General features: G+C 41.2%; 2 protein-coding genes across 6 annotated transcripts in view; both read left to right on the forward strand.

The window, feature by feature from the left end:
• Nucleotides 1–108: 108 nt before the first annotated feature.
• Nucleotides 109–10,958, forward strand: chrne (cholinergic receptor, nicotinic, epsilon). 2 transcript variants are annotated; one of them, XM_036937365.1, is made up of 11 exons: nucleotides 109–641; nucleotides 1,199–1,332; nucleotides 4,374–4,418; nucleotides 4,632–4,741; nucleotides 4,906–5,165; nucleotides 5,433–5,633; nucleotides 6,094–6,208; nucleotides 6,329–6,443; nucleotides 6,664–6,871; nucleotides 9,115–9,248; nucleotides 9,506–10,958. In XM_036937365.1, the coding sequence occupies exons 1-11, from the start codon at nucleotides 560–562 to the stop codon at nucleotides 9,671–9,673; spliced, it is 1,572 nt and encodes a 523-aa protein (XP_036793260.1). In that variant the 5' UTR covers nucleotides 109–559; the 3' UTR covers nucleotides 9,674–10,958. The 2 variants fall into 2 exon arrangements, with proteins under 2 accessions (XP_036793260.1, XP_036793261.1); XM_036937366.1 differs by having other exon boundaries at nucleotides 4,906–4,913.
• Nucleotides 10,959–13,907: 2,949 nt separating this feature from the next.
• Nucleotides 13,908–23,446, forward strand: part of LOC110537404 (phospholipase D2) — a 29,551-nt gene continuing 20,012 nt past the window's right edge. Inside the window, exons 1-5 of one of the 4 annotated variants that reach the window (XM_036937360.1) lie at nucleotides 13,908–14,414; nucleotides 16,159–16,312; nucleotides 16,486–16,616; nucleotides 18,350–18,492; nucleotides 18,663–18,756. In XM_036937360.1, coding sequence (XP_036793255.1) covers nucleotides 16,171–16,312; nucleotides 16,486–16,616; nucleotides 18,350–18,492; nucleotides 18,663–18,756 — 510 coding nt within the window. In that variant the 5' untranslated portion in view covers nucleotides 13,908–14,414; nucleotides 16,159–16,170. Of the gene's footprint in view, nucleotides 14,415–15,335; nucleotides 15,474–16,158; nucleotides 16,313–16,485; nucleotides 16,617–18,349; nucleotides 18,493–18,662; nucleotides 18,757–23,446 lie in introns of those variants that run through there. The other 3 variants (XM_036937359.1, XM_036937362.1, XM_036937363.1) reach the window with 3 other exon arrangements.

A 23,446-nucleotide genomic window follows, 5' to 3' on the forward strand; every position in this document is an offset into this window, starting at 1 on the left:
ATACCCTCCCCGGGTAGAGAGTGGGGGCAGTGCAATGGAACGGCTTCCAAACTGGATCCCCGTCACCTGTTCACCTTGCTCACCAGTAGCGTCGACACACACACGCACACGCACACACACACACGTTTTTGAGGTGGTCAGCAGTGGTCTAGGCATATTGGGCCTCTAGATGCAATATTTGTAAAACAGAGATAGGCTACTTTGTTAAATGGACACTATCCCATTCCATCCTACATTCAGAACATTGTGGGCTATTACTAGTTTTAAACCCGCTGACATATCAAGCAGAAAAGGTCCCCTTCATAATCGGAGTATTGTCATAACTACCCCATAGAATAATGATAATGATTATTATTATGAACGACCCGAGTGTGACTTTAAGACCGAGTTTAGCGCTTCCCGGTTGGTGTGTAACCCGAGCCAAGGGTAGCGACAGCTGGAGGAGCGAGACGAGGGGCAGCGGGAGAAGGGAGACGACGAACCATTCGGAAATAACCTCTCGCTTTCTCTTTCTTTGAATTTGTACTTCACTCAAATCTGGAACTGTGCGTAAAGAGCAATGAACTTTGCGATGGCAAGGCACTCCTTTTGGACGTGTTTGATTGCAACTGCAGGCCTACTCTGGGGTGTGACAATACCAGGTAAGTGCGTATATTGATTATTTTTTCTCATGGCCAGGATCAAGGCTCTTGGCAATGGCACCTCTCGGTGTTGACTATTAATTCCGGTCTCCATGCCAAATGTGTCTGCGACTGTTGTTTTGGTGTTTCTAGGGGCTTGTTATTATTGTTCCTGTGAGGCAGATGTCATGTTCATGTTTTTATAGGCGCTGTAAAAACTTTCACAAACATTGTTACAACTTTTGGTGTTAGGGTTGACATGCCTAAATGTCAAACATGTTAATTGAAAAGGGTTCAATGGGTGATTTTAGCAAAGCAATCGGTCACTGACCATTTAAGGTAATTTGGCACTTTAAGTGTTATGGGTCGTTTGAAATGGTAAGTGTTATGTGTTGCAGTCCCTATGGGTTTTACTCTACCCATATCTCATCATATATTGCCATGAAACTCTGCTGTGTCCTCTTGCTCACTCACTCACTCACTCTCTCTCTCTCTCTCTCTCTCTCTCTCTCTCTCTCTCTCTCTCTCTCATTCTCTCTCTCTCTCTCTCTCTCTCTCTCTCTCACTGCTTTGTGCAGTGAGTTGTAATGAAGAGTCTAAGCTGATTGGGGACCTGTTCAAAGGCTACAACAAGAACATCCGTCCAGCGGCGCACCCCACTGACAAGGTGGAGGTGCAGGTCAAGCTGATCCTCACCAATCTCATCTCCCTGGTGAGAGACAGACCACACCTAATGCAGTATAACGCCAACAACACTTAGTACACACACACACATTACACACATTACGCATCTCAATAAGAATTTCATTGTACCAAGCATTTCATTGTCCTGTTTAACTTGTGTATCCTGTGCATCAGAGGAGCGCTGGTGGGAGGAGCTATAGGAGGGGCACATTGTAAAGGCTAGAATGGAATAAATGGAACACATCCAACATATGGAAAGCACATGTTTGACTCTGTTCCATTTATTCCATTCCAGCCATTACGATGAGCCTGTCCTCCTATAGCTCCTTCCAACAGCCTCCTCTGCTGTGCATATGCAAATAAACTTGACTTGACTTACTGCTGCAACATAACAATGTCATATAACAACACACAACACATACCAAACATATTACACACACATATTACACACCTGCTGCAACCCAACAACATTCCATACACATTGCCAAACAGTCCTGTGCTTCAACCATGCGAGCTGTGGTGATCACGAAATTTTGTCAGCCAGTGAATGTCAAGCAAATAACTGTCGGCCTCACGGTAATTGACCTTTAATTAACAAAAACACATTTAGTATCTCCTGGCTTCCACACACAAACCGTTGGAATGTGTACATTTAAAACAAAAAAAGTCTAATAAATCCATGTAATATAGCCTACACCTTCACAATAAATCCATGTAATATAGCCTACACCTTCACAATAAATCCATGTAATATAGCCTACACCTTCACAATAAATCCATGTAACATAGCCTACACCTTCACAATAAATCCATGTAATATAGCCTACACCTTCACAATAAATCCATGTAATATAGCCTACACCACAATAAATCCATGTAATATAGCCTACACCTTCACAATAAATCCATGTAATATAGCCTACACCTTCACAATAAATCCATGTAATATAGCCTACACCTTCACAATAAATCCATGTAATATAGCCTACACCTTCACAATAAATCATTACATTATTTATTTCAGACAGGTCTAAAGAAGCATGATATGAAGAAAATGTAGTCTATTTCAGAAGAAAAGAATAGTATACTCTGAGTTGTCCTTATGTTAGGTCCTGATCCGGCTATGCCAAATGGCTGTGGGTTACACTAGTTCATTTAGCAGACAAGATTTGCCTAGAATTCTGTGGCATTATTTTATAGTATGAAGAATACAATTGAACAAAGCTGAATAAAATAGAAGGGACATTTTCTCCAAACTATTTGAGGGAGTGCACACATGCGGCTATTCTGTGCTGAGCGGTTAACAAAGAAATAGGTACTCCTATATGCTTAATTTAGAGTTATTCATGTAACTTTAGTTGTTCTACAAACGTTGGGCTATATGTTTTGATTTTTAATTCATTGTAAGGCTGCATGATGTGACTCTAATGATATTTTGAAAAGATCTTAGTCCTGTATTGACACTTTGCCTGTTTGATGGTTCGTTGGAGGTTATAGCGGGATTTCTTATAAGCGTCCGGGTTAGAGTCTCGCTCCTTGAAAGCGGCAGCTCTACCCTTTAGCTCAGTGTGGATCTAGCCTGTAATCCATGGCTTCTGGTTGGGGTATGTACATACAGTCACTGTGGGGACGACGTCATCGATGCACTTATTGATGAAGCCAGTGACTGATGTGGTGTACTCCTCAATTCCATCTGAAAAAATACCGGGACATATTCCAATCTGTGCTAGAAAAACAGTTCTATAGTTTAGCATCTGCTTCATCTGACCGCTTTTTTACTGACCGAGTCACTCGTGCGTCCTGTTTTAATTTTTGCTTGTAAGCAGGAATCAGGAGGATAGAATTATGGTCAGATTTGCCAAGTGGAGTTCGAGGAAGAGCTTTGTACGCATCTCTGTATGTGGAGTAAAGGTGGTCTAGAGTTTTTTCCCCTCTGGTTGCACATTTAACATGCTGATATAAATTAGGTAAAACGGGTTTTAAGTTTCCCTACATTAAAGTCCCCGGCCACTTTAATGCCAGCTGTATGTTATTCATGTCGTCGTTCAGCCATGGCTTGGTGAAACATAAGATATTACCGTTTTTAATGTTCTTTTGGTAGGATATCTGTGCTTTTAGTTCGTCCAATTTATTTTCCAGCAATTGTACGCTGGCCAGTAGTATGGATGGCAAGGGCAGATTAGCCACTCGTCGCCGGATCCTCACAAGGCACCCCGATCTCTTTCCGCGATATCTTTTCAGTCTCTTTCTCCTCCGAATGACGGGGAGGAGGGCCTGTTCGGGTGTCTGGAGTAAATCCCTTTCATCTGATTAATTAAAGATAAATTCTTCATACAGTTCAAGGTGAGTAATCACTGTTCTGATTTCCAGAATCTCTTTTCGGTCATAACAGACGGTAGCAGCAGCATTATGTACAAAACAAATGACAAAAAATTAGAAAAACTAACAGAAAGGCACGGTTGGTTAAGAGCCCACGAAATGGCAGCTATCCTCCCCGGCGCCGTCTGTAGTTGGAAAGTTGAGAAATAAATATGGTAGGCCCAGCCTATAGAAAGCTGATGGCATCCTTTTTATTAGTGGTCTCATCACTGTGTTTTCTCCTGCAATTGCATAGCCTATATAAATGTTGCACAACATGAGCTCATGGGCTCTCATGAAGTGTTTGATTATATTTTTGAATACATTTGAATGGATGTCAGAGTGATTAGAGGGACAATAGAGTGCTGAGTACCAGGCAGTTAGCAAGTTTGGTAGGCTACTAATGACCAGCAGCAGCATCAGAGCTTGGAGAAGCCTAATTACCATGACTAAACGGTAATGTGGAATTTGACTGCCTTCATGACTTGTGACCGCTGGTATGGTGGCAACCGTGTGGCCGCAACAGCCCTAGGTGCACTACAGTACTATCACATATCAAACTGTCCAGCATAATCCCATAGAGTTGCCACAGTTACCAACTACCCACAATCTCACTGCACCTCCACATGTATTCCTGTAAGCTTATGTAGGCTACCCAAATAAAGTAGACAAATGTCTGCATCAGACCATTATATATGTCCTCTGTTACAGAACGAAAAGGAAGAGACTCTCACGACTAATGTCTGGATTGAGATCGTGAGTGTTTCTCTCATTGTTGACCAAATGTTTTTTGATATTATATCTTCTCAATTAGTTTATAATGTGTTTTCTGCATACGTCTTTGACTAGATTATTTCAGTTTTTTTTATTTTCTCCTACTTTTACCTGATTTCTAGCTGTGTGTCTTTTATTTCCCTCTGATCCTATCACGCTCTCTACTCTGCCTACACCCTTTGCTCCCTCCCACAGCAATGGAATGATATTCGCCTGGCCTGGAACACCTCTGAGTATTTTGGCATCGAGGTTATCCGTGTGCCTTACAACACAGTGTGGCTTCCTGACATTGTCCTTGAGAACAAGTGAGTCGGTAGAGGAGGGCTTTCAACTTCTTTTTCCTTTGGCTTTTTTCCTCATTCTGATTTCCCCCCTTCTGTGGCACTGCTATGTTTTGACCAATAGACTCTTGAACTCTTTTCATCTTCCCCTCCTCCGTTCCCTCTCCTCTCTCCCTCCTCCTCTGCAGCATTGATGGCAAGTTTGACGTGGCCTACTATGCCAATGTGTTAATCTACTCCAGTGGCTACATGTACTGGCTGCCTCCAGCTATCTACCGCAGCACATGTGCCATAGAAATCACCTACTTCCCCTTTGACTACCAGAACTGCACTTTAGTCTTTAGGTCCCAGACATACAGTGCAAATGAGTTGGAAATCATGCTGGCTGTTGACACGGAGACTAAACAGCCCATTGAGTGGGTGGACATTGATCCTGAGGCCTTCACTGGTATACACACACTAATGTTGCAATGTTTTGTTTTTATGGATTTGAATACATTCTATTTCAAAACCTACTACCCCACCTTGGTAGTTTCCCACTACTACTCTGGCCCTGCATGTGTGACCAAAATACAGCATATGAAACTTTGTAGTTCCTCAAAATCAATCTGTAGGCCTACACCTATCTGCAAACAACTGACACAACCCGTCAACTGGTCAAATCCTAATGAAATGGTTTCTACTCATCCCAGTGTCTTTGTTTCCAACCTGTTAGAGAATGGTGAGTGGGCCATAAAGCACCGGCCGGCCAGGAAGCTGATCAACTCACGCTACACTCCTGATGACCTGGAGTACCAGGAGATCTCCTTCAACCTGGTCATCCAGAGGAAACCTCTGTTCTACATCATCAACATCATTCTGCCCTGCTCACTTATCTCCTCCTTGGTCGTCCTGGCCTACTTCCTACCTGCACAGGGTCAGTGGCAACGTTGCTGCTGATTGGTCAGTGGTATAAGGGTGTAACTTAGGGTTAGTGAAACAGGAAGATGATGCAGTATGCCATCACCAACTGAAGTTAGCAGTTGTCCGCTAGTGTTGCTAGTGTTGCTTTGTATATTGACTATTATTTCAAATGATTTATATTTAAGAAATGCTCCAACATAGATATAATGGTTTTGAGTTTCAAACTAGAGAATGCACTGTATGTGTTTGGACTTTAGTTGGATTCGGTTAGCCTGTGCGATAGAACGTCAATAGGTTTCTGCATCCCAACTAAAGCACTTGGAAGCATTTGGAAACACTAGAGCACTCTCGTGTTATGTCTGGAATTGCTAGAGTACAGTATAATATGCCTGTTGTCATCTATGAGGATGATGATGGGAAAAGCACTGCACTCCTTTCTGTACCCCTCTGACTCTCCATTGTCCCCTTCACAGCTGGGGGACAGAAGTTGACTGTGTCCATCTCTGTCCTGCTGGCTCAGACTGTCTTCCTCTTTCTTATTGCTCAGAAGGTCCCTGAGACATCTCTCAATGTCCCTCTCATTGGCAAGTGAGTAAGAATTTCTCCAGTCTCTTGCTTACTGCCTTCCTCCATACACAGTATTTCTGTAACACCATAAGAGAGCTCAATCCCGTCTCCATCCACATCTGTCTGTTCTTCTCTTCCCAGGTACCTGATCTTTGTCATGTCTGTGACAACGCTCATCGCCACCAACCAAATCGTGGTGCTCAACATCTCCCTCCGCAGTCCCAACACCCACACCATGTCTCACACTATCAAACACGTATGTATACAGTAACTGTGTAATAACATGGTAAGTTGAAATCAAAACCAAAGTCAAGGCTCCTGTAACACTGGCCCAAACAGACATAGAATGGACAAAGTAAAAGTCATCTGTATTAAGAAACAATACGATATGATAAAATGCTCATTTATCAGAACGAATATTCAACTTTTTTCTTGCCAAACTAATACCTATTCCACCGTTCCTCTCCTCTGTTCAGGTCTTCCTGGAGCTTGTCCCTCGATTCCTGGGTATGGACCCTCTGGTGGATGATGGAGAGGCGGAGGCAGAGGTGAATGGAGTGAGGGAGCGACGGCGTAGCTCGTTCGGCCTGATGCAGAGAGCGGAGGAGTATGTGCTAAAACAACCACGCAGCGAGATGATGTTTGACAAACAGAGAGAGAGGCATGGCCTCACACGATCCGTTGGTAAGATTAAGGAAAGAGATACTGGCAGGGAGTGAAGGGTAGCACATGGGGGAATGTTTATTTGAGGCGACAGTACAGAATGTCACCTTTTATTTGAGGGTATTTTCATACATGCTGTATCTGTTGTACCATTTAGAAATGAACACATTTTATGTATCTAGTCACCCCATCTGAAGGTGTCATAACTATTTGGAAAAATGCACTTATAGTGTATTAATTAAAGTAGTAAAAAGTGTAGTATTTGGTCCCATATCCCTGGCATGCAATGACTACATCAAACATGTGACACTACAAACTTGCTGCATGTATTTGCAGCTTATTTTGTTTTTGGATTATGTTGAATTGTGAATAATGATGAGTGAGTAAATTACAGAAGCATAAATATGAAAACACGAAAATGCTAACCTCCCCTGTTATTAGTAATGGTGAGAGGTTAGCATGTTTTGTGGGTATGATCTTTGTGCATCTGTAAATTCTTCACATTTATCATTATTCACGATTCATTAATGATTCTCTGTAATCAAGGTAGGACCCACATTATTCTAAAAGTGTTTAGAAACATATTATATTCTTATTTACAATAAAAGTGACTCCACAATAACACAATGCATTATATACCATTAATTTATATTGGGCACAAGATAATCCTAAACAGAAACTAAAAAAATTGCAAAGGCATCCAACAGGTTTGTAGAGTGACAAACGTGATGTAGTCATTGTGTGCTAGGAATATGAGAACAAATACTAAACCTTTGACTACATTAATACACTATAAATTCATTTGTCCAATTATGACACCTTCAAATTGGGGGACTAAATACGTAAAGTGCTTTCATTTCTAAACGGTAAAACAGATATGTATGAAAATACCCTCAAATAAAAGGTAACATTCTGTACTATCGCCTCATATTAAACATTTGATCTCAAATCCAAAATGATGGAGTATAGAACGAAATTAAACGTTTTAGCCTCCCTGTCCAAATAAATACGGAGTGGAATGTATGTGCATTATCCAGCAAGCCACTTTTATGAATAGATGTGTCTGGCTCAATTTGAATTGGTTTTAAAAAGCATTTTGGTTATATTTGCTATTATAAATATGTATCACAATCAATGGGAAAAGGAGAGGGGATAAAGATTAGCACTGTGCTCCATCATCAGCGTACCTTTAGGTAACTGTATGTGTCTCTGCTACACTAGTGGATGATATTGATGTGTCTCTGCTACCCTCTAGTGGATGGTATTGAAGTGTCACTGCTACCCTCTAGTGGATGGTATTGATGTGTCACTGCTACCCTCTAGTGGATGGTATTGATGTGTCTCTGCTACACTAGTGGATGATATTGATGTGTCTCTGCTACCCTCTAGTGGATGGTATTGATGTATCACTGCTACCCTCTAGTGGATGGTATTGATGCGTCTCTGCTACTCTCTAGTGGATGATATTGATGTGTCTCTGCTACCCTCTAGTGGATGGTATTGATGTGTCACTGCTACCCTCTAGTGGATGGTATTGATGTGTCACTGCTACCCTCTAGTGGATGGTATTGATGTGTCTCTGCTAGTGGATGGTATTGATGTGTCTCTGCTACACTAGTGGATGATATTGATGTGTCTCTGCTACCCTCTAGTGGATGGTATTGATGTGTCACTGCTACCCTCTAGTGGATGGTATTGATGTGTCTCTGCTACTCTCTAGTGGATGGTATTTATGTGTCTCTGCTACCGTCTAGTGGATGATATTGATGTGTCTCTGCTACCCTCTAGTGGATGGTATTGATGTGTCTCTGCTACCCTCTAGTGGATGGTATTGATGTGTCTCTGCTACTCTCTAGTGGATGGTATTGATGTGTCTCTGCTACCCTCTAGTGGATGGTATTGATGTGTCTCTGCTACTCTCTAGTGGATGATATTGATGTGTCTCTGCTACCCTCTAGTGGATGGTATTGATGTGTCACTGCTACCCTCTAGTGGATGGTATTGATGTGTCTCTGCTACCCTCTAGTGGATGATATTGATGTGTCTCTGCTACCCTCTAGTGGATGGTATTGATGTGTCTCTGCTACCCTCTAGTGGATGATATTGATGTGTCTCTGCTACCTTCTAGTGGATGGTATTGATGTGTCTCTGCTACCCTCTAGTAGATGGTATTGATGTGTCTCTGCTACCCTCTAGTGGACGGTATTGGTGTGTCTCTGCTACCCTCTAGTGGATGGTATTGATGTGTCTCTGCTACTCTCTAGTGGATGGGATTGATGTGAGCACCACAGCCAGCCTGTACAAGAGCCTCGCACAAGCTGCTCCTGAAATCAAGGAATGTGTGGATGCTTGTAACTTTATCACTGAGAGCACAAAGCAAGCAAATGACATTGGATCAGTAAGTATTGCTTTTACTCTGGGGATCAGGGGACAATTTCATCTGAATTCAGCCAGTGCAAGGCCGTGTTCACAAAGAGTGCTTATCCAGATTTATTTGTGATAAAATAAATAATTATGATTAAAAAGGCCTACTCTGAGACACTTTGTGAATACTGGCCCACGATGAGCTGAGAGTTGAGAAATCCTGATAGAACATTGTGGGTTATTATCTCCCCACTTCTACCCCCTTCTGACTCACTGTTAACTGTCCCATAGGAAATGGAGAGCTGGGTATTGATTGGGAAGATGATTGACAAGGTTTGTTTCTGGGTGGCCATGGCTCTCTTCTCCATCGGAACGGTCGCCATCTTCCTCACGGGACATTTCAACTCTGTCCCAGATTTTCCATTCCCTGGGGAAAACAAACGATACCTCCCCAGTTAGGGCGGCAAGGCAACCCCCCCCCTTAACCTGGTCACAGGTTATAGGACACATCATCATCGTCTTCATATCATTGAGAGCTAAGATTTATTCACTTCTTACTCTGACTTACTTATTTATTTGTCTTTTTAGCAGTAGATGACTGAAAATGGTATCGTCTTGATATGATGTAATCCTTTTTGATAAATATTTCATAGTGTTTTGAGTTTTAGCTTAACCATTTCTTGTTATGTGTGATTTACATGTGTGCATTTTATTTTTTATAAGGCCCGTGACATGAAAATGCCAAAAACCTTGAACAGTTAGTGGCAAAGCAGTTGTGAAATTAATTCAACAAGTCTGCTGTGGGCTTTTGTGGGCTTTGTTATGTTAGAACAAAATGAAAAAGTTAGATCTCTATTTTAGCCTTCAACCTTATTCATACCTTAGTCTTTACACACCACATTAGGAGGACGCTGCAGATCACCTACAGTATACCCTGCGGAATTCTTGTCTTTCTTGAATCTCACTGTATGGTGCACTCAACACACAAAACACCTGCTCTTTCCATGATATAGACTGACCAGGTGAATCCAGGTGAATGCTATGATCCCTTATTGATGCCACTTGTTAATTCACTTCAATCAGTGTAGATGAAGGGACGAGACAGGTTAAATAAGTATTTTTAAGCCTTGAGACAATTGAGACATGGATTGTGTGTGTGTGCCATTCAGAAGGTGAATTTTAAAGAAAATGTAAGAGACTTATGGTAGAGTATGGTAAAAGGAGTATGGTAATAGGAGTATGGTAATAGGAGTATGGTAATAGGTGTCAGGCACATTGGTTTGTGTCAAGAACTGCAACAGTGCTGGGTTTTAAATGCTCAACGGTTTCCCATGTGTATCAAGAAATCAAGAATGGTTCACCACCCAAAGGACATCCAGACAACTTGACAGAACTGTGGCAACCATTGGAGTCAACATGGGCCAGGATCCCTGTGGAACGCTTTTAACACCTTGTAGAGTCCATGCCCCGACGAATTGAGATGGATCTGAGGGCAAAAAGGGGGGTGTTCAACTCAATATTAGGAAAGTGTTCCTAATGTTTGGTATACTCAGTGTATATGTGACACAGGTCTTTACTGATGGATACAATGCAATGTAAGAAGACCATATACTGTAAGAATATTTGATTTAATTAGTTACTTTAATTTACACACAGTACATTTACATGGTTAAGTGAATTGTTCTGTTTAATATCTAAGAATGACACATTGACACAGAGACTTAATTAAAAGTTAGAAACAGAAGCCTTGCCTTCCTTTCGGTCCAATTTGTGCCTCATTTTTAAAATGTTATGTAAATATACAATTTATTTTTGTATACAATTACAATCCTACACAATTAAAACCCCTGTTCTGCTGATGATAGCATACACAAATCAAATCAATGTAATCATCATGAACAACAATGTATATAATAATTTGTGAATTTTTAAATGTATTTTTATGTTTTAATTTGAACCTTTATTTAGCTGAGCATTCGAATAGGCAAGTCAGTTAAGAACAAATTCTTATATACAATTACGGCCCACACCGGCCAAACCCAGACAACGCTGGGCCAATTGTGCGCCACTTTATGGGACTCCCAATCACGGCCGGCTGTGATACAGCCTGGTTTAACATTATGGACATTGAATATATTGAGTTTTAGTATTAAGAGGATGTGTTGGATGGTACATAGAGTCAGTACAAACTTTTGAGATTCAAACCATTACTTGAAAGTACTGTGTTGTACTTGTTTTAGACAACAACAAAAAATACTGTATAATGAGTGGTATTAGTATTTTATGTTATTAATACTGTAATAATTAAATCTAATAAATGTTTTATCGAAAGACTGTTGGGATCATTGTAGAGAGGGTGCACATACAAGATGTGGCTATTCAATCTTGAAATGGCAGTTTGAGATGGTTTTGAAATATCAGACAATGTTGAAGATTAAGGTCGCTCCAGACCACCTCCAAAACACTGCTTGTCTGAGTCCAAGTCTTGATTAGAATCAAATAAAATAAAATGTATTTATATAGCCCTTCGTACATCAGCTGATATCTCAAAGTGCTGTACAGAAACCCAGCCTAAAACCCCAAACAGCAAGCAATGCAGGTGTAGAAGCACGGTGGCTAGGAAAAACTCCCTAGAAAGGCCAAAACCTAGGAAGAAACCTAGAGAGGAACCAGGCTATGTGGGGTGGCCAGTCCTCTTCTGGCTGTGCCGGGTGGAGATTATAACAGAACATGGCCAAGATGTTCAAATGTTCATAAATGACCAGCATGGTCCAATAATAATAAGGCAGAACAGTTGAAACTGGAGCAGCAGCACGGCCAGGTGGACTGGGGACAGCAAGGAGTCATCATGTCAGGTACTCCTGAGGCATGGTCCTAGGGCTCAGGTCCTCCGAGAGAGAGAAAGAAAGAGAGAAAGAGAGAATTAGAGAGAGCACACTTAAATTCACACAGGACACCGAATAGGACAGGAGAAGTACTCCAGATATAACAAACTGACCCTAGCCCCCCGACACATAAACTACTGCAGCATAAATACTGGAGGCTGAGACAGGAGGGGTCAGGAGACTGTGGCCCCATCCGAGGACACCCCCGGATAGGGCCAAACAGGAAGGATAAATCACATGGGAATCCAAGCACAACCCCACTTACCCAGGGATTAAATCACATGGGAATCCAAGCACAACCTCACTTTCCCAGGGATTAAATCACATGGGAATCCAAGCACAACCCCGCTTTCCCAGGGATTAAATCACATGGGAATCCAAGCACAACCCGCTTTCCCAGGGATTAAATCACATGGGAATCCAAGCACAACCCCGCTTTCCCAGGGATTAAATGGAGCAGTAGCATGGCATCCTACCAGGCAACACAACAGTTTGAAGGTAGTTTTAATATTAAAGGCAAAGTAAATATTTCTTCAACCCCTGACCTTACCAACAACTCACATGCAAGTAAGGCTGTACTGATTAATTTTGTCTACTACTGTCAAGTACTGTAATGTTTACATTTTCTGTTTCACTTGAGTATTATTAAAACCTTTGGGAATGAAGATGAAGGTATTCTTAAGGCATATTAATGGGATACAGTTTCTGATCAGTGCGTGTAGTGTGTACGGTGAAAGTACACATGGGTGCTAGCCTATAGGGGTAGGCTCTACAAGTCTGAGACATTTCACACCACTATAATTATGAAACTTTTGAGTGACATAAGAATAGGCTACAGACCTTTAAGATCATGTATTGTATTTACAATATTAAAACAATGTAACCTGAGATAAAACATATTTTCAGGTTGAACACATTTTATTTACTACTTCCACTGAGTGTACAGGGTGTGCTCAGTCCGTCTGACCTTGAATGACTGACCATCATGTGAGCACTATGGCTGGACAATGTCTGCTGGTTCACCCTAATTTGCAGTCTCTACCCAAAGATGTTATGTTAAAAGTAGTTGTTACTTCAAAATGTTAAAGGCCTAGTTCAGTCAAAAACATGATTTCCCTGTGTTTTATATATATTTCCACACTATGAGGTTGGAATAATAGTGCGAAATTGTAAAAATAATTATGATAATGCACTTTTAGTGTAGGAGCTATTTGAGAAGAGCTGTTTTGGTGGGGTAGCGTTTTTGCCTGCCTGGTGACATCACCAAGCGGTACATTTGCTAATAGACCAATAAGAAAGAGATTTCCAAATTCCATACCTCTCTGCCAATAACAGCTAGTTTTCAGTTTCCCCCTCCCCACTCAGACCACTCCCAGATAGTCCGAGAAAAAATATTGCTTGGTAAATTGCTCTTTGCTAAGAAGTTATTTTTGTTTCTTTTTTTTTTGTTACACCATTTTAATAGAAAACAATCACAGTAAACAATTTGATATTGAGATAAGAACGGCTGCATTGGACCTTTAATAGAAGAATCGCAATGCAGGCGAATGTTGTGTGCTGACAATCACCGACAACCTGGCTACAACAGGAGCGCTGCTGTCTCCTATGCCAGCAACAATGCAACATTTTCTATGATCATGGGATAGGTCATGTGTAAGGAAAATGTATACATTATTGATACAATAATGCAATGTTTATGCGGACAACTAATCGCGCGCTATTGTATCATATTGAAACACCTTTATGACTAATTATGCTACAGTAGTATCTAGTCTCGGTGAACGATTTCATGAATAATGCATGAACATACCATGCAGCCAGAAGAAACATTTACGCGTGCATCATTTAGAGTGATTACGGTATCGGGCGTGTCTCTTCTCTTTTACTTAAAAAAAACTACTGTTAAGTGTACTAGGACGGAGGAACTAGAATGAAAAACGATAGAAGTTCATAGATTTTTTGATTCAACAATACGAAATTATTTGGAATTTGACCATCATCTTTCAGATGTTTCCCGTGTGACGCTTTAGTAAGTAGCATACGCCTCTGCCAAATTACCCCCTCTAACTTTTTAAAGGGAACTACGGTGATTTAGAAATTGTTTTAAACAACACGTAAATAGGCCTGCTACTACAAAGGGCCTATGCGACATTTCAACGGGACCCTTCATTATTGTCTCACATTGCCAAATCTGCTCCTACGCTCGCATGCCAAGATTTTAGTTTTTTCCCTGGAGTGTTTTGGAACTCTATAACTGCAATGGTGAAACTGGGATGGGTGGAGGCTATGACAAAAACTTTCCACAGGCAATAAAGGTGCTATGAAGAATTATGGCTTAAGCGGGGAAATCTTCTAGCTAGTCAGTCATTTTAATGACAAACTAGCTAGAATATAGAACCTTTTTAGAAAGTGTTGGTTATGGTGTAATAAATGAAGCAAATATCTGTCTGATCATAGATTTTGGTTCCATGGGAGTACTGGTTGTTTTACAATAATTATGGAGCCACCAGTTGTGTGAAAAATACTCAATTGTCATACTTAAGTAAAAGTAAAGATACAGTACCTTAATAGAAAATGACTCAAGTGAAAGTCACCCAGTACTTAAGTACAGTGTCAAAACTTGTCATACTTGAGAAAAAGTCAAAGTAAATGCTATAGATCAAACTCCTTATATTAAGCAAACCAGACACCAACATGTTATTGTTTTTATGTATTTATAGTCAGGGGCACACTCCAACACTCAGACATAATTTACAAATGTAGTATTTGTGTTTAGTGAGTCTGCCAGATCAGAGGCAGTAGGGATGACAATGTGTTATATTGATAGGTGTGTGTGAATTGGACCATTTGCTGTCCTGCCTGAGCATTCGAATTGTAACTAGTAATTTTGGGTGTCAGGGAAAATATATGGGGGTAAAAAGTACATATTTTCTTTAGAAATTATACTCTGCATAGTAAGAGACTTGTAGGAGACGGTGGTGCACATTTTGCCAATGCTTTCTCCCCCCCTCTCTATCTCCCTCCCTCTCTCGCTTTCTCTCTCTCTCCCCCTCTCTCTCTCTCTCTTACCCCCCCTCTCTCTCTTTCTCCCCCGCTCTCTTTCTCCCCCCCCCTCTCTCCCTCTCTCTTTCTCTCTCTCCTCCCCCTCTCTCTCCCCCCCTCTCTCTCTCTCTCTATTTCTCTCCCCCCCACCCTCTCTCTCTCTCCCTCTCTCTTTCTCTCTCTGGATTGTGTTCCACCTGGAACCTGGTTGCCCAAGAAACAAATCTTGTCAGCCAATCGGATCCCTCAACCCACATGCATTTGCACACACCCTTCTTCTCTCTCATTGTGTCCCAGGCTTCTTATGTATCACACTGTCGATGATAAACCAGGTAAACACCACCAACACATGATTGCGGTGATTGCTCTCTGTATTTGCTGTTCAAAGCTGTTATCTCTTATTTTTTCCCTCTTCAGCTCCTCAGTACCCACCCATATGTCATTGTGCACACATCATATTTAGCTGTTGACACTAGTCCCTCTACACCTGCTTGCTGCTGTGGTGTGATTGGTGTGAACTGTCTGGTTTACTGCGGTGTCTGAGGCACTTGAGCGGTCCAAGGATTATATTTAGACACACTTGAAGCCCCAGTTTCTCCTAGTTCATAGATCAATGTTCCCACTATTTATTACTTAGCTGTGTTATGTATCCTTTACGGTACTGTACTTCCTACATAACGTGTCTGAAAAATTGTTCTCTGCCTTATTGGCACAGGCCTGAAATTAGTCGAAATGACTCTGTCGTAGTGTTGTAGAGTGCCACTATTGGCCTGTTATTTAACCATGTTTGCTTTCCCCTCTCTCATAGAGAAAAACAATACTCCAACTAATCTTGCAAACAGTGTAGCCTCTGAAGATATATTTTGGCAGTAGCAGTCCTAACTTAGTCAAACTTCAACAACACTTTTGTTGAGACACCTGTGCTTTTAACATTTTGGACACCATAGCTAGATGTCTTGAAGATTATGATGATGGACTGTGATTCATATTTAGTGCTCCTTTTCTGTGTGATAAAAGGGATAGACCACCATGGCCAGTCCAGCACCAGCATGCTGCAAAACCCCTTCCAGTCCAGAGGGGGGAGTGGCGGAGACCCAAAAGACAAAGCGCTTCATCACGGACAACTATGAGCTAAGCAAGGAAGAGCTAGATGGTCTCATGAAGGAAGGAGGTGAGGAAACACAGACATAAGTTGTTGATATAGCCTATACATCTTTTTATTCCCTCCATACAAATAACTTTACATCACATCAGACTGATGAGAGACTCCAGTTGTGGTGTTTTATTAATCTCTGATGATGGATTGCTCCCCCCCCCCCCCCCCCCCCCCCCCCCCACACACAGAAGAAGAGCGTCCCTTCCTGGTGGTCCATCATCTGCTGGATGTAAAAGAGGCAGGTGTGCCGGTATTATTGCCTGGGACCCAGGTCATATGCAGAGTGGACAGCACTGAGAGATACACCACACGCTCCAAGGTGTGTGTGTGTGTGTGTGTGTGTGTGTGTGTGTGTGTGTGAACTGTAAATGTGTATATACAGTTGTAGTTGGACGTTTACCTACACCTTAGCCAAATACATTTAAACTCAGTTTTTCACAATTCCTGACATTTAATCCTAGTAAAAATTCCCTGTCTAAGGTCAGTTAGGATCACCACTTTATCTTTAGAATGTGAAATGTCAGAATAATAGTAGAGCGAATGATTTATTTCAGCTGTTATTTCTTTCATCACATTCCCAGTGGGTCAGAAGTTTACAAACACTCAATTAGTATTTGGTAGCATTGCCTTTACATTGCTTAACTTGGGTCAAACGTTTCAGGTAGCCTTCCGCAAGCTTCCCACAATAAGTTGGGTGAATTTTGGCCCATTCCTTCTGACATAGCTGGTGTAACTGAGTCAGGTTTGTAGGCCTACTTGCCCGCACACACTTTTTCAGTTCTGCCCACAAATTTTCTATAGGATTGAGGTCAGGGCTTTGTGATGGCCACTCCAATACCTTGACTTTGTTGTCCTTAAGCCATTTTGCCACAACTTTGAAAGTATGCTTTGGGTCATTGTCCATTTGGAAGACCCATTTCTGACCAAGCTATAACTTCCTGACTGATGTCTTGAGATGTTGCTTCAATATATCCACATACATTTCCTCCCTCATTATGCCATCTATTTTGTGAAGTGCACCAGTCCCTCCTGCAGCAAAGCACCCCCACAACATGATGCTGCTACCCCCGTGCTTCATGGTTGGGATGGTGTTCTTCGGCTTGCAAGCCTCCCACTTTTTACTCCAAACATCATGTTGGTCATTATGGCCAAACAGTTCTATTTTTGCTTCATCAGACCAGAGGACATTTCTACAAAAAAGTACGATCTTTGTCCCCATGTGCAGTTGCAAAACGTAGTCTGGCTTTTTTATGGCGGTTTTGGAGCAGTGGCTTCTTCTTTGCTGAGCGGCCTTTCAGGTTATGTCGATATAGGACATGTTCTTCTGTGGATATAGATACTTTTGGACCTGTTTCCTCCAGCATCTTCACAAGGTCCTTTGCTGTTGTTCTGGAATTGATTTGCACTTTTCACACCAAAGTACGTTCATCTCTCTGAGACAGAATGCTTCTCCTTCCTGACTGGTATGACGTCTGCGTGGTCCCATGGTGTTTATACTTGCGTACTATTGTTTGTTCAGATGAACATGGTACCTTCAGGCATTTGGAAATTGCTCCCAAGGATGAACCAGACTTGTGGAGGTCTACACTTTTTTTTCTGAGGTCTTGTCTGATTTCTTTTGATTTTCCCATGATGTCAAGCAACAAGGCACAAGGTTTGAAGGTAGGCCTTGAAATACATCCACAGGGACACCTCCAATTGACTCAAATGATGTCAATTAGCCCATCAGAAGCTTCTTAAGCCTTGACATGATTTTCTGGAATTTTCCAAGCTGTTTAAAGGCACAGTCAACTTTGCGTATGTAAACTTCTGACCCACTGGAATTGTGACACAGTGAATGATAAGTGAAATAATCTGTCTGTCAACAATTGTTGGAAAAATTACTTGTGTCATGCACAAAGTAGACGACCTAGCCGACTTGCCAAAACTATAGTTTGTTAACAAGAAATTTGTGGAGTGGTTAAAAAATGAGTTTTAATGACTCCAACCTAAGTGTATGTAAACTTCTGACTTCAACTGTAGGTGTATGACATTAACTGTATTCTCTGTCAGGTCAGTGTGTGCTCTCTGTACACTGTGAAGCTGACCCATGGCAAGTTCACCTGGACGGTCAAGAGGAAGTACAAGCACTTCCAGGAGCTGCATCGTGACCTCTACAAGCACAAGATGATGGCTCACTTCCTGCCTCTGGGAAGGTCAGACTCAGAGCACCAATCAAAGCTCAGACATGCAAAGCAACCCATTATCTGAGTGGAGAGTAATTTGTTTAGAGGGGATGCAATTCAAATAAGAGTGAAGGCCTGTTGTGATTTCTGTATGAGTTTAAGAAGGAACATTTTTAGAATATTCAAATATCTCTTTTTAGATTTGCAGCCCAGAGAGCGCAGCTGAGAGCTATGACAGAGGAGATGCCAAGTCTACACGGCACTGAGAGGATGAGACAAACCTCCAGTAAACCGGTATCACTCTTACATTCATTGACCCACCCAAACTGTATACAGTATGCACAAAGACAGACTCTGATAAACACCATGGTACACACGCAGACAGAGACCCACACATAACTCAGTCTCACATAAAGGCTCACTCCACTGGGCACACCATGTCATTTCAACATGGAAATGTGGGTAATATTTGGTTGAGATGTTGATCAATGAGATTTCCACCTTTATGCACCCACTCAAGACAGACTGAAGTTTGTTGAATTCCCAATGTGTTATAACTTTGCTTTCAACTGTTGAAAAGCACAACAATGTTCAAATGGGAATAAAATGTGCTTCATATAATAGCACAACTAAATGACCTGGATTGCAGTTGAGATGACATAAAAAGTATATACAGATGTAGGATCTTAATTTGAGGAAGTTTGCTACAGCAGGAAAATTATCTTGCAGCAACAGGAAATGTGAATTATTATGTGGATTATAATTAATGGATTTTTTTTGTAGGGGTTGATACATTTTTCAGTAGGGAAAATCAAGTCTGAAATTTTAAAGTGGAAATTACATACATTTTAAGCCTTTTTAAACATTATATATATTACAAATTTGCATTTCCTGCTGTGCAGACAAATTGTGATCCTACATCTGTAGTGCAAGATGCTAGACAGATTATTATAGCATTATTGTGAATATCTCCACAGACCTGCACATTTTGCGTGATATCTTGGACATGCACAATGCACACCTTCTATGATTACATAATACATTAATAGATACAGTAATCTCAAAATGTGACCATGGGTGTGTTACTCATTTTAAGGTTGAATAAAAACGGTTACATTAGTTTGTATCTTTTGTTCCACTGACTTAGTCTGGCTTTAATTCCAGTTTGTCTACAAATTAATAATTGATATTTTGTATTCCAAGAATCAAAGTTAAAGACTAGCACTAAATCAAATCAATCCTTAATTAAAGTCTATTTAAAGTTTGTTTGATTTAGTCCTATTCTTTAACATAGATTTTTTTGGTTGAGATGGAGACATGAATCCAACATATTAATTAACAACTTGAAGATAAAATGTAAAAACAACCAAAGCTTTAAACCCTAGGCCTATATGTACTGTCTATATTTAGTTGAACCCTGAGCTGAATTGAAACAATAGCTGTTGATGACTTTGCAAATGCTATACAGGCCTAAATATTGATGATATATGACTTATAAAGTATGGTTACATTTGATTTTTCTCTGTTGAACTGACCCTTTGGAATGACGTCAATAGCAACAGGGAATCTATTTAGTTATTAAGAGATCGCTCATAGGACCGTTACCGTGACCGTATTACCGCCACACCGGTGGTCACGAGTCATGATGGCAGTCAAATTCCATGTGTCCATTTACGGTAATTAGGCTTCTCCAAGCTCGGATGCTGCTGATGGTCATTAGTAGCCTACCAAACTTGCTAACTGCCTGGTACTCTGCAGTCTATTGCCCCTCTAATCACTGTGACATCAATGCAAATGTAATCAAAAAATCTAATCCAACACTTCATGAGAGCTGATGTTGAGCAACATTTATATAGGCTATGCAATTGTGTGAAAAAACAGAGTGATGGCCTCTTAAAAAGAGGAGGATCCCATCAGCTTTCTTCAGGCTAGGTCTAGTATAATTATTTCTCAATAATTTCAATAAGCATTTTTCCACGGCTGGCCATGCTTTCCACCTGGCTACCCCTACCATGGCCAACATCTCTGCACCCCCTGCCGCAACTTGCCCAACCCCCCCCCCCCCCCCTGCTTCTCCTTCACCCAAAACCAGGCAGCTGATGTTCTGAAAGAACTGCAAAATCTGGATCCCTACAAATTAGCTGGGCTAGACAATCGGCACCCTCTCGTTCTAAAATCACCCTCCGAAATGGTTGCAACCCCTTTTACTAGCCAATTCAACCTCTCTTTCGTGTCGTCTGAGATCCCCAAAGATTGGATAGCTGCCGCGGTCATCCCCCTCTTCAAAGGGGGAGACACTCTAGACCCAAACTGTTACAGACCGATATCCATCCTGCCTGACCTTTCTAAAATCTTCGAAAGCCAAGTTAATAAACAGATCACTGACCATTTCGAATCGCACTGTACCTTCTCCACTATGCAATCTGGTTTCTGAGCTGGTCATGGGTGCACCTCAGCCAAGGTCCTAAACGATATCATAACCATAATCGATAAAAGACAGTACTGTGCAGCTGTACTGTCTGTCTGTCGACCTGGCCAAGGCTTTCGACTCTGTCAATCACCGCATTCTTATTGGCAGACTCAATAGCCTTGGTTTTTCTAATGACTGCCTCGCCTGGTTCACCAAGTACTTTGCAGACAGAGTTCAGTGTGTCAAATCGTAGGGCCTGTTGTCCGGACCTCTGGCAGTCTCTATGGGGGTGCCACAGGATTCAATTCTCGGGCCGACTCTTTTCTCTGTATAAATCTGATGTCGCTCTTTCTGCTGGTGATTCTCTGATTCACCACTACGCAGACGACACCATTCTGTATACATTTGGTCCTTCTTCGGACACTGTGCTAACAAACCTCTAAACGAGCTTCAACGCCATACAACACTCCTTCCGTGGCCTCCAACTGCTTTTAAATGCTAGTAAAACTAAGTGCACGCTCTTCAACCGATTGCTGCCCGCACCCTCCCGCCTGACTAGTATAATTACTCTGGACGGTTCTGACCTAGAATATATGGACAACTACAAATACCTAGGTGTCTGGTTAGACTGTAAACTCTCCTTCCAGACTCACATTAACGGGATCGATATGACAACAGCCAGTGAAAGTGCAGGGCGCCAAATTCAAAACAACAGAAATCTCATAATTAAAATTCCTCAAACATACATGTATCTTATACCGTTTTAAAGGTAATCTTGTTGTTAATCCCACCACAGTGTCCGATTTCAAATAGGACACTGTGAACGATTATGTTAGGACAGAGCCAAGTCACAAAAACACACACAGCCATTTTTCCAGCCAAAGAGTGGAGTCACAAAAAGCACAAATAGAGATAAAATGAATCACTAACCTTTGATGACCTTCATCAGATGACACTCATAGGACTTCATGTTACACAATATATGTATGTTTTGTTTGATAAAGATCATATTTAAAAAAAAGAAATCGGAGTTTACATTGGCGCGTTACATTCACTAGTTCCAAAAACATCCAGTGATTTTGCATAGCCACATCAATTTTACAGAAATACTCATCATAAATGTTGATAAAAATACAAGTGTTACACATGGAATTATAGATATACCTCTCCTTAATGCAACCGCTGTGTCAGATTTCAAAAAAGCTTTAGGGAAAAAGCAAACCATGCAATAATCTGAGAACGGTGCTCAGAATACATTTTTTTATCCGCCATGTTGGAGTCAACAGAAATCAGAAATAACATTATAAATATTCCCTTACCTTTAATGATCTTCATCAGAATGCACTCCCAGGAATCCTAGTTCCACAATAAATGTTTGATTTGTTCGACAATGTCCATTATTTATGTCCAAGTAGCTACTTTTGTTAGGGCGTTTAGTACACAAATCCAAACGCTCGTGCAGGTCCAATTGAACGTCGGACGAAAAGTTCAAAAAGTTATATTACAGGTCATAGAAACATTTCAAACTAAGTATAGAATCAATCTTTAGGATTTTTTTATCATAAATGTTCAACAACGTTCCAACCGGAGAATTCCAATGTCTGTAGAAAAGCCATGGAACGCAGGTCACTCTCATGTGAAATGCGCGTGACCAGGACCTGGCTCTCTGCCAGACCACTGACTCAAAGAGCTCTCATCCGGCCCCACATCACAGTAGAAGCCTCATTCAAGTTTCTAAAGACGGTTGACATCTAGTGGAAGCCCCAGGAAGTGCAACTTGAACCATATCCCACATTGTATTTGATAGGGCTGAGTTCAAAAACGACAAACATTTTCTCAGGTTTTTGCCTGCCATATGAGTTCTGTTATACTCACAGACATCATTCAAACAGTTTTAGAAACTTCAGAGTGTTGTCTATCCAAATGTACTAATACTATGCATATATTAGCAACTGGGACTGAGGAGCAGGCCATTTACTCTGGGCACCTCTGGGCACCTTTCATCCAAGCCACTCAATACTGCCCCTGCAGCCATAAGAAGTTAAGCATCTCCAATCCAAAATGAAATCTAGAATCGGCTTCCTATTTCGCAACAAAGCCTCACTCATGCTGCCAAACATACCCTCGTACAACTGACCATCCTACCGATCCTTGACTTCGTCATTAAAACTCATTTTTCAACCACTCCACAAATTTCTTGTTAACAAACTATAGTTTTGGCAAGTCGGTTTGGACATCTACTTTGTGCATGACTCAAGTAATTTTTCCAACAGTTGTTGACAGACAGATTATTTAACTTATCATTCACTGTATCACAATTCCAGTGGGTCAGAAGTTTACATACTAAGTTGACTGTGCCTTTAAACAGCTTGGAAAATTCCAGACAATTATGTCATGGCTTTAGAAGCTTCTGATAGGCTAATTGACATCATTTGAGCCAATTGGAGGTGTACCTGTGGATGTATTTCAAGGCCTACCTTCAAACTCAGTGCTTCTGCTTGACATATTGGGAAAATCTTAAAAAATCAGCCAAGACCTCAGAAAAAAAATGGCAGACCGCCACAAGTCTGGTTC

This window comes from Oncorhynchus mykiss, chromosome 12 (assembly GCF_013265735.2).
Source record: "Oncorhynchus mykiss isolate Arlee chromosome 12, USDA_OmykA_1.1, whole genome shotgun sequence".
Taxonomy (NCBI): Eukaryota; Metazoa; Chordata; class Actinopteri; order Salmoniformes; family Salmonidae; genus Oncorhynchus; species Oncorhynchus mykiss.

What these genes read in the sequence shown, in the direction of transcription:
- chrne (XM_036937365.1), top strand. Translation starts at nt 560, where the DNA reads ATGAACTTTGCGATGGCAAGGCACTCCTTTTGGACGTGTTTGATTGCA. An exon ending in CTGGGGTGTGACAATACCAG is followed by an intron (nt 642 to 1,198) that starts GTAAGTGCGTAT and finishes TGCTTTGTGCAG; the next exon opens with TGAGTTGTAATGAAGAGTCT. An exon ending in TGTCTCACACTATCAAACAC is followed by an intron (nt 6,444 to 6,663) that starts GTATGTATACAG and finishes TCCTCTGTTCAG; the next exon opens with GTCTTCCTGGAGCTTGTCCC.